Source organism: Prosopis cineraria, unplaced genomic scaffold, assembly GCF_029017545.1.
Source record: "Prosopis cineraria cultivar Desert tree isolate PC_DT_omini unplaced genomic scaffold, ASM2901754v1 PC6, whole genome shotgun sequence".
Taxonomy (NCBI): domain Eukaryota; kingdom Viridiplantae; phylum Streptophyta; class Magnoliopsida; order Fabales; family Fabaceae; genus Prosopis; species Prosopis cineraria.
In genome coordinates, this window is record NW_026555337.1 from 2,847,863 (window position 1) to 2,858,934 (window position 11,072).

Here is an 11,072-nt window from a genome sequence, read left to right on the forward strand (position 1 = left end):
AAAAAAAAGGTTCTGTTTATTTTTTTATTTATATTCTTGTTAGAATCTTTTCATCAAGATATTATATTTTTTTATTTTTTACCAAAAAAAGATATTATATTTTTTTATTTTCAATTTTAATTACAATTTTGTTCTTAATTCAAAACCAAACACAAAATCATAAATTGTAATTTGTAATTGTAAATTATAAATTATAAATAGTTACTAATCAATGTAAAACTTAAAATTCAACCCGATGGTCGATGGGTTGTGAGGAGAAATTAAATTAAATAAATAGTAAAATAAAATATATTATAGATAATTAAGTGTATCTGTCCCTGTATTTAATCACTTATATAATCATATAGATAAAAAAATTGAAATTCAAGGCAATTTGACCTCCATGCTACAAAAAAAAAAATTGTTTTCCCATACACTATACTTTTAAACATATTTTTCATATGGTATAAAGACTTGATTTATATTAGATTGAGATTCAATTTTTTTTTTTAACATATAGAAGTATAGAACTTGGCTACAATCAAGCCGAGTTTTATACTCATAATTACAAAAAAAAAAAAGTCTACATCTAACTTATGATAGCTTATCATTTTAATTTTTAAGTATCTCTCTCTGACTTTCTACTTTCTCTCTCCCTCTTTATGTGCATGAGTCATATACATATTAGTGTGTTGTGTATAATATGTGGTGGTGTGGTTTTTTTAACTTCAACATATAAGGAGGTTTTGTTATATATAATATAAATAATATAATAAATTTATAATTGTAATTGTCTATATGAAAAATTATGAAATACCTTAAAGAAGATATCACATTTAAAATGAAAATCTTTGTATACAACAATAACACATAACTATATGGATTTGTCTTCAATGTATAAAAATTAATTGATTAAAAAAAATTGGTGGATCCTACATATTTAATTTAAAAAATTAAATTAAATTTTAAATTTTTTTATAATTTTATAATTAATTATCTAAAAGTATTTTGAAATGTCTAGATTTAATATTAATTTTGTAATAATTTTAAAAAATTTCAATTTAATTTTGTAATAATTTTGCAATTTAATATTGAGTCTAGACATTTCACAATTCATTTAGATAGTTAATTTATAAATATTATAAAAAATTTAAAATTAAATTAAATTATTCAAATTAAATATATATGATCTACCTTTTTTTTTAATCACTCAATTCCTATACACTGAAGACAAGCCCATGTATTTGTGTGTTGTTATTGTATACAAAGATTTTCATTTTTAATGTGATATCTTCTTTAAGGTATTTCATATTTTTTCATATAGATAATTACAATTATAAATTTATTATATTATTTATATTATATAAAACAAATCCCCACTTATATGTTAAAGAAAAAAAAACCACACCACTACATATTATACACAACACACCAATATATATATATATATATATATATATGAATCACACACACAAAAGGGAGAGAGAAAGTAGGAAATAGGGAAAAATTGATAGGCTATCCTAAAATAGGTATAGATTTTTTTTAATAATTATGAGTACAGAACTTGATTTGATTGTGGCCAAGTTCTATACTTCCATATGTTAAAAAAAAAAATTGAATCTCAATCTGATATAAACTAAGCCTCAAATTTGTAGCATTTAGAAAAATATTTTAGAAAGCATAGTATATGGATAAATAATTTTTTTTTCCGTATTGAGGTCAAATTGTCTCAAACTCAACGTGATATTTGTTTATATGTATATAATATAAAATTCATAGTAAAATGTTTTGCATCTTGATAATAGCAGTAATTAACAACGTAAATTTTAATATGGTTTCTTGATAAATAATAATAATGACGGTTCTTGGAGATTTTATTTGAAAATATTTAATGATATAATTTATAAAAATAATAGTTTTAGCCTTTAAAGTCATTTACAATGTCATTAAAAATAACAAATGTATCAGAAACCACATTATTGATAACATAAAAGTAATACTCCCTCACCATTTTGGTAGAAGCAAATCTTGCGCATGATTCCTTTTTTTAATAAAAACTAACATGTTTCATATGCAAATAGTCAAATCTTCCCCCCATTAAAAGCTCTATATTAAATAAGTACCACTAAGTTAGAAATAAAGTTAAGCATAAATGATTAATAATAAGGGTATTTTAGCTTAAATAATTTAATCTGATTACCCAACTTTCTTGCTTCGGGTAAAATAGTTAAAATTTGCTTATACTTTAACATAGAAGAGGCATTGCTGGTGATTAGAAAAAAGGAGAAATTGCATATGGTTTTATGGAGTAGATTTATTTATAAAGAAGTCTCACAAAATTTAAAAATTATAGCTAAGTCCCTTAGAACTTTAGTGTAATTTAAAATTAAGGTGCAAAAATAATACTGTCTTTGTAATACATGATTAATTTAATGATTGAATATGTGAAGTTATATTATAAATAGTCAAAATGATAGTTATAAATTATTGATGAAATAATTATAAATAATTATTGTTAAATTTTGTTAGTAATGCATCATCAGTTTTACTCTTAAATATATAAAATTACAGTTATAAAATATTTAAGTGGCGGTTGTAAATTACTTATGAGGTAATTGTAAACAATTAAAACTTTAGGTTAAAGTATATATCTAATCTTTTAACTTTACACAATATTTTATTTAATCCCTCAATATTATAAAATATTTTTTTAATCATTTAACCCTAATACTATTAGTTTTATCCCAACAAATTCTTACATTAAATTTTTAAATATTGATGAAATATTATCAAATGTTGATATATTATGTTTAATTTTTAAAATAATAATGATTGATACAAAAAATAATTATTTAAAACTAACAATATTAAAATTAAAAAACTAAAAAAATACTTTACAAAATTAACTAACCAAATTGAATCTTATATAAAATTAAAGGGCTAAAAGTATATTTTAGCCAAAACTTTATTAGTAACACATGATTTATTGAATTGTTAGATATATAAAATTATAATAGTAAAATATTAGAGTGATAGTTATAAATTAATAGTGAGATAATTGTATACAATTAATATTAAATTTATAATGCATAATCAATTTAACTATTGAATATGTAATGTTATAATTGAATACAAATTGAAATGATAATTATAAATTTTTACAAAATAATTGTAAATTACATGATTGATGTGCTGTATTTTTAATAAGGACATTATCATCTTTACACATTTTAAATTACACTTAAGTTTTAAAAAACTTAATATAATTTTTAAATTTCACAAAACATATTTATAAATAAATCTTTTTGGAGGAAAAATCTCTCCAACCCCATAATGACATCTACATGAAGGTTTGTGGTGCAGAGTCTCGATCTCCAATTCATTTCGTGTCTGACAAAATCACCACATTTTTTTCGTTTACTTTACGGGAACCAAAATTGTGTTACTGAAGGAAGTATTGCAATTTTTAGTGCCTTCTTGGTTCCTATGAATATTTGTCATGAAAAGATTATTTCTGATTCTTTTTTTTTTTTTTTTGGGTTCTCACCACCAAACTGGATCATATGATATGACAAAAAAAGTTGTGAGAACCTCGTCGCATTTTCTGATTTGGGGATGCGGTGTCCTCCCGAATCTCATTCCTTCTTCTATCAAAACAAATACATCATTTCAATATACAAGTTCCTATGACCAAAATCAAACTATAAACCTTTGCTGTGCTTGTATGAGGCATCTCCTCCGATTCCTCTCCAAATAAAGCAGAATCGGAATCTCCTATGCTTTTCTGTACAACACAAGAAAACCATAAATATATTTCTGCGCTTCCCTAACAGCACACCGCTACGCGCTATCCTTCTTTTATAAGCGTGGAAAAATTAAGATGAAGAAGTTCTTAAAAGTCAAAACCAAGTCGCTTTCTGTAAGATGTCCCATTGGAAGGTGTAAATTTTCAAAGAGAATTGCTGTTTGTCAGGCAGAATGATTCAAACCGAGGCTCAGTAAGGTCTACCGTTTCATCATCTGATCCATGCCAACCCTCTATTTTAGAAGTCAAGAGGATCACTCTCTCCATAGAAGCTGAAACTGTTTCTGCTCCTTCCTTTTTGTTCTCAACAATAAGATTTTGGTTAATACCTAATGGCAATGAATTTTGATCCGAAGACTTACTAGATGGAGCTTGCATTTTATTTTCTGCATCCTGAGGATCCTGAACAGTTCGTACATGTCAAAAAGGAGGAATAATAAGGTCACGAGGATATGGTTGAGTTCTCACTCTAAAAGATGATTATATATCTAGCTCAAGAACAAATTGAGAAGAAAGAATACTAAGAAATGAAGAGTTCGTAGAAAATGAGTTCACCTGAAAAAGGCTCACTGGAATGTTTATTCTCCTCCTAGGTTTATCGGGTGATATAGTTGAAAGGATTTGAACAACTTCACTCATAGTTGGCCTAGCATCAGGATCCAACAGCAGACACTCCTTGGCTAAGTACGCCATTATCTGCACCTCTTCTTCAGGGAAGTTTCCCTTCAACTGTGGATCCGCCAACTCTGTTATTACTCGCCTACTATCTTGCAAGCGAGGTGTAGCCTGGAACGGAACAAAAATACATGCTATATCAATATTAGAGTGTCCACATATATTTTAGCGGAACTCACAAGCAAAATATAGAATGAATTAAATACTGAAGCCCAGGCAGATTGTAAGATGAAAATCAGATGCAACGAAAAAAATGTAGGAGACAAGATGATTGGTAACTGTCAGAAGTTCAAGTCTGAGAATTTAATATTATAGCATAGGCAAACAATTAGGTATGGAAGATCTTCACAAGATGAAAAATGAAAAATTCAATATTAACTTCGTAAGTATGATATGCGATACCCATATGACTAGGCTTTCTTCCTTGCTGGTGGATTTATGGATAGGCTGCCGACCACTCATGAGCTCAAGAAGAACCACCCCAAAACTAAAGACATCAGACTTGCAAGACGCTCTTCCAAAAATTGCATACTCAGGTGCAAAATAGCCAAACGTCCCCTGCATTCTAGCTGGAGAATTGGAACAGCTTGGGGGATCATCAACTCTCAAGTTTTTAGCCAAACCAAGGTCAGTTATCTGCAAGTTGATATAGTCAAACGATTATAAAAGGATGCCTTTCTGAATTGCGTCAAAAATAACACCTATGGCTGACAGATTTAACTCCATATTTCTCAAGAAACAAAGGCCTCAGCAGATTTCCAAAAGAAACTTAATATGAGATGAAGTTTTCTATAATATTTTTCCTCTTTTTTTAAAAGAAACACTTCGTAGAATCTATATTATCATCCCTTACCGTTATTAATGATCAGATGAGCACCTGCACCCCATGTATTGCATAGAATTTAAAGAATGAATTGCATTATTCACAACTTGTAAATAGTATAAATTGCTACAAATTTTATATTTTATATTGATATTGATGACGATTTAAGGTTCATACTTTTGCCTGCCAATTTTCATCCAGAAGAATGTTAGTCGATTTGACATCTCTGTGCAGAATTCTTGGAGCAGCAGCCTCATGGAGATATTCCAAGCCTCTTGCCGTTCCTATTGCAATTGTTACCCGAGTAGCCCAACCCATAATTTCTCCAGAAACTCCATCCAAACAGTCCCTCAAATTGCCATTGGCCATATACTCAAACACTAGTAACCTTTCAACATGTTTGCCTTTTAGTTCTGAACAGTATCCAAGTAAAGGCACAAGATGGCAATGATGGAGCCTAGATAATAGTTCAATCTGCAAAAAAGAACACATAGCTAACAGTTCACCATCTATATAGATAAGAATTACAACATAGCATGATCAACCAAAGGCAAAGAGTACTAATGTAACATTATAAAGTGGAACAAACCTCTGTCAAAAATACAGAGTCAGCTTCAGGCCCTCCTTGAGATTTTAGTCGCTTAATTGCCACATCACTGCCATCTTTCAGCTGACCACGATATACATAGCTACTTCCACCAAGTCCAATAAGATTGGAAGCTGAAAAGTTTTCAGTTGCATTTTCCAATTCAGCAAATGAAAATTGAATAATTTTGCCTTGAAAAGTTTCTGTTCTGCTCCCAAACAAGAAAGAGGCCTTTTTAAAGCACCCTACATGAACAAACAGAAAATGGTCATTAAGAAATAAATGACAATGGCATGCTAAAAGAGGAACTTAATATTACACATTAAGTCACAGAAGGTTAAGACTGAAAAGATACACTTGAATCAAGAAAATGACACAAGACGAAGAATCAACTAACCTGTAATATGATTAACGGGCGAATTTATGGCAATTTTTGTTTCTAGCACCGAAGAAGTCCCGTTACTAATTAAGTTGGTGGTGCTATTGCAACTTGTTTCCTTATCTGATGAGATCATTGGCGATTGAATAGGACATCGGTCCTTCCAGAAGACATAGCATGTGAACGAGGCAAGAAATGCAACTGTTGTACATGCAACACATACTAATAGAATGACTATTATAATCTTGCTGGATATATGTTTCTTTGAATCTTGTGACATGGGGAGAGATCCTACATAGCATTCAAAAAGAACATAAGCTTGGTTTCTAAAAGAGACATACCGATGACTTTCATTTCATCAAAATAAAAGATGGTATATGTTATCCCTAGGACTAATATAATCAAAGTTGAGAGGCAAGGAAAAGAGAAGGAGGAAAAAAACTATAGATGTGATGCTTTCCTGTAAGAATAAACAGGCTGTCGTGGAAGTATCTTGTATTTAATCTCCATGATAAAATTTTTACCAAGAAAGGCATATCTTCCAATATAAAAATGCTTCAAAACAGATAAAATCAATTTAATAATCAACAATTAGTGAAATTATTTAGAAAAGAATGCAGGAATCGGAAGAAAGAGAGAGTATACCCCAGGTGCACTTGCAGGCTGTAAAGCAATGAGGACTATGGCCATCTACTGCCACTTTAGGAAACCCGTTGGGATCACATATGCATGTCCATTTAGATCCACTCTCTTTGGCATCTACAGTGAAGATAAAGAAGTTACTGCACAGTATCATAGTATCCGCTAATTATCTATAATGGATAACATGTTATCCATTCCTACAGAAAGCATATTGGTTGCTAAGAATGGAGATCGCTCTTTGCCATATCCTGCATTTTTACTGAAACATACCTGAACGGCAATCGCAGGATGTAGAACAGTTCGCAATAGAGTCCTGGTTCCCTTGGAAAGAACATCTACATACCCACTTGCTATGGCCAGAAGTATCAGATTGTTGATCTGCCAGGAAACAATTCTGAGTGAGAAAAAGATTTGCAGCTGATTTGGATTTTACTCTTCATTGAGGAGAAATTTGTACACTGTACATAAATCCTCTATTTCAAAGACAACATCACGTGCTCAAAAATTAGAATACAAGAAAACATAGTTACTACAATTAGATAACTGAACTCCGAAGATAGAATAAATTGTGACACTAACCACAAAGTGAGGATCGAAGCAAGATCAAGCAAATTACAAAAGAGAAAACAACTTCGAGCTGGGGCTTCATTTATTCCAACCCATACACTGAAGCAACTGATAAAATTGCTATCAAGTTGCCATCATGAACCTAATTCGCCGGTGAAGAGATCGCAATTGAACATGACAAAAGTGGCTTCAACTGGAAAAGCTTTACGAAAGAGAATGAATTTACACTTCAAATTTCCTGGGTTAGATCGAACGGTGGAAACAAAGAAGCAAAGTTAGTGATATAATGAATTAAGTAAAGACGACAGCAAGGCAGCAATCCATAAACAGACAACCCCCAAACCACAGGTTTCATTTTCACTTGTCCTATGATGCAGAGAGAGAATGCCGATCATTTCATTTTTAACTTGGGAGAAGTTCTCTTCTCTGACCCGAATTAGGGGGCCCGTCAATGCATACAATGTAAAGAAAGTAGGAAAGAATAAATTCATGGTTGGCCAACAAACACTCGAATCAACTTTATCCTTCCTTCTTACGGAAGATATATACACGCAGGGAGTACATCGACTCGATAGTAAATATCATCTTCTGTTACATGACTTAATTTGTCATCATTTTTACACGAATTTTTTCATGACCTTGTATTTAAAAAAAAAAAATCATTTTCGACAAAACGAAAAAAAAAAACCAAAAAAAACAGAAGTTCAGTTAATAGTTATCTGCGGTCAGGAATAGCTGGCTCGTGTAAATTCACGACTAAATTTCATAAATACAGTTAGGGGGCTGGTGGGAAGAATCGTACACAAGTTAGCTGATTGAAAAGAGTCTGGAGCAACTGTGAATGATAAACCACAGTTTGCACTTGGAACTATTTTCCTAATCAAAAGTATGTATATTTTTGTCTGGAAGTAAAGAAAAATCAAGAATTGTTCTTTGGCACAACCTGGATAAATAAGATCACAGGCATGGAACAGCAAAGCAATGAACTTATTGCAAACAAAGGCTATACAGCGAGCAGAGTCCCTCTATTCTATTTTCTCAGTTCTCTAAAATTAACGAGTTCGCTGAAATGAAAGTATTCCGACGAAAGCGATTTGACTAAAAGTGCACTTATCCTCACCAAGCCAACGGAAACATATGACCCAGCATTAATATCATGATAATCCAAGACAGTGAATCGTTCACAATCCAAAGCTAAGACTAGTCTGATAAATCATAAATGACACGGCTAGGAGGATAAAGAACACTGGGTTTATAAAATGACGCACAAGAGGTAATAAGACTTTAAAAAGAATCATCTGCTACCTTGCTGAAAGCGACACCTTCCCTAACAGACAAGGACCATTAACCCTCTACAGCTCCACTACTCAGCCAAGACCAGCTCAATTAGTCACTCTTATCTGGGTTCATACCTTAAAACAAATGATTGAATTGGATCATAACAGAAGGGGGAAAAAATCAACGGTACGTAGTAGTTTCCGGCTAAAAGAAGAGAATATGATAAGGAAAAGAAAATATAGATGCAGAAATGCTTTCTCTGCGGGAGATGTATACGACGGCTACATGTAACTTTGCTTTCAAGTTCCAAAGGCATATGTATGTTCCAAAGCCAATCAATAAGGTGAATTGTAAAGTTGAAGACTGAAATGGTATTATTATAAATCAATTAGCGGTTGATTTAATTGGACCCGGTTATTTCTCGAAAAAAAAAAAATTATCTACACAGTTTCATGTTTATTAAAAAAAAACATGATCACAAGTATTAAATTAAAATTATAAAAATTTTATTTAAAAATGCTTATCAAGTTTGGCAACAATATTTTACAAATATTATTAATTACAATTCTGCATTCAATTTTCAATTTTTTAATTAATACATACGTGTAATATTATAGAAACCCTTCAAGAAGCTCACAGAAGAACTAATACGCATCAATAATGTAAATTGGTGGGTCTTACATTCCTTTCAAATCATTAATGGTAGGAACATCCACCAACTATTTTATAAATAAAATATAAAATTGAAGATAAATAAAATTAAAATTTATATATCTAATATAGAAAAAATTAACTTATTCTGTATCATATTTACCTACTATAACTTTGATATAATCAAATAAACGAGCTATGTCCTGCTTTCCCAGTCAAACAATATGAAGAATAATTCATTTATTTTTCTCCCATAATGTTTCCCTTTGTAATCTTTCTTATCAAACAAAACAAAGAGAAGTTAAAAAAAAAAAAAAAGGGTCAGTCCAAATCCAAATTCTTTATCATTAGAACATGCAGTAAAAATGAGAGGTAGCAGACATCTCACTATCTGAGGATAGTGGGGTCAGCGGCTGATTGGATTAATGTGTAGGCCCGTGCTTGATTAGACAGAGAGAATCGAAACGGTTGACTCCCGAATCGTCAGATAATTTATAGAAACAAAATTAAAACGCATTGATCTTTACAGAAATAATTAATTCCCCGCTAAAGAAAGTTGCAACTAAAGTAGGAAACCAAGTTGGTAGAAGAGATGATGATTGCTGGACCCAACATGAATTGCGCTGGGGAAAGAATGAGAGAGGGGGGGTTATGATAATGAATACCTCTGCTGATCAGCATCTGCTTGGCTCCAGAAACTGAATAATTCCAAACGTTACCATTGGTGAAACCGTTTATGATCTGCAGAAACGAACGGCTTCATGAGAAAATGCAGCAATTAGCCAATTACTGTTATGACTTGGAAAAGTGAAAATTAGATACAGTGAGCTGCAAGTAGAATGGAATCAGGTATTCATGGGCGAGGGAAATGCAAAGAAGAAGGCACTTACATACATTGGCAGGGGGAAAGGGCGAGAGCACTGAAGCCATGCGCAGTAGCTGACGGGGGCGGTCCCTTCCTCTAGTATCAAATCGGTGGAAGATCACGTGACAGGCGACGCGCCTGCCGAGACATCCCCATCGTCTCTTTATCTTTCGTTTCTTTCTCACTTCCCCTGTTTCTCTCTCTCACTTAAAGGATGCGCTGCCTCACTTTTGACCAGAAGGTGATAAAACCTAAAAAGTGAAAAAAATCCTTGTTTGTAAAATATATATGATATATGAAATTACGTGTAAAGGATGCAGCTTATCATACATTTTAATTATGTATGTTAATATTAAAATTAGGATTAAAAGTTCAATTTTAACTCTTACTCATTTTCGAGGAACGTTGAACGTAACACAGTCAAAAAATTTCATACTTATTTTTCACAAAGTTATAGTTTATCAAATTCAATTAAAATTATTGAATACTTATTATGGTAAAAAAGATTTATCATCATAATAAAAGGGTAAAACATACTTTCACAGACCCTATCATGTACTTGTTGCCTATTGGTATCCCATTTAAAAAACTAATAATTGAATTTAAGAAAATCAAGACAGCATAAGTTTAAATGATACATCAAGCACAATCAATAGTTCATAAAAGCGACTCAAGAACACCCATAAATCAAAAATTGAACTTTCATTGAATAATCACACTTTCCAAACAATAGATTTTGATCCACACAATCCAAAAATGGACCTAAAAAATACTTTTTACAATTTAACAACATCATCCAATCAAAGTCTACTTTCAAGAGTT

The 11,072-nt window shown here is 31.2% G+C and overlaps 1 protein-coding gene across 4 annotated transcripts; it reads right to left on the reverse strand.

The window, feature by feature from the left end:
- Nucleotides 1–3,560: 3,560 nt before the first annotated feature.
- Nucleotides 3,561–10,413, reverse strand: LOC129314634 (receptor-like serine/threonine-protein kinase NCRK). 4 transcript variants are annotated; one of them, XM_054958116.1, is made up of 11 exons: nucleotides 10,276–10,413; nucleotides 10,051–10,126; nucleotides 7,469–7,694; nucleotides 7,160–7,267; nucleotides 6,893–7,006; nucleotides 6,266–6,538; nucleotides 5,872–6,113; nucleotides 5,460–5,756; nucleotides 4,862–5,095; nucleotides 4,340–4,570; nucleotides 3,561–4,186 (listed from the first exon to the last, which is right to left on the reverse strand). In XM_054958116.1, exons 3-11 carry the CDS (start codon nucleotides 7,536–7,538, stop codon nucleotides 3,929–3,931), a joined length of 1,827 nt encoding a protein of 608 aa, XP_054814091.1. In that variant the 5' UTR covers nucleotides 7,539–7,694; nucleotides 10,051–10,126; nucleotides 10,276–10,413; the 3' UTR covers nucleotides 3,561–3,928. The 4 variants fall into 4 exon arrangements, with proteins under 4 accessions (XP_054814091.1, XP_054814094.1, XP_054814092.1 ...); XM_054958119.1 differs by lacking the exons at nucleotides 10,051–10,126; nucleotides 10,276–10,413 and adding an exon at nucleotides 8,869–9,043; XM_054958117.1 differs by lacking the exons at nucleotides 10,051–10,126; nucleotides 10,276–10,413 and adding an exon at nucleotides 8,762–8,887.
- Between the last annotated feature and the right edge of the window lie 659 nt (nucleotides 10,414–11,072).

Bases quoted from the DNA above. Each gene is read 5' to 3' on its own strand.
- LOC129314634 (XM_054958116.1), bottom strand. From the start codon at position 7,538: ATGAAGCCCCAGCTCGAAGTTGTTTTCTCTTTTGTAATTTGCTTGATC. The intron at 6,539-6,892 runs GTATACTCTCTC...AATGCTATGTAG, and splicing joins AGCCTGCAAGTGCACCTGGG to GATCTCTCCCCATGTCACAA. The intron at 6,114-6,265 runs GTTAGTTGATTC...TTGTTCATGTAG, and splicing joins GCCCGTTAATCATATTACAG to GGTGCTTTAAAAAGGCCTCT.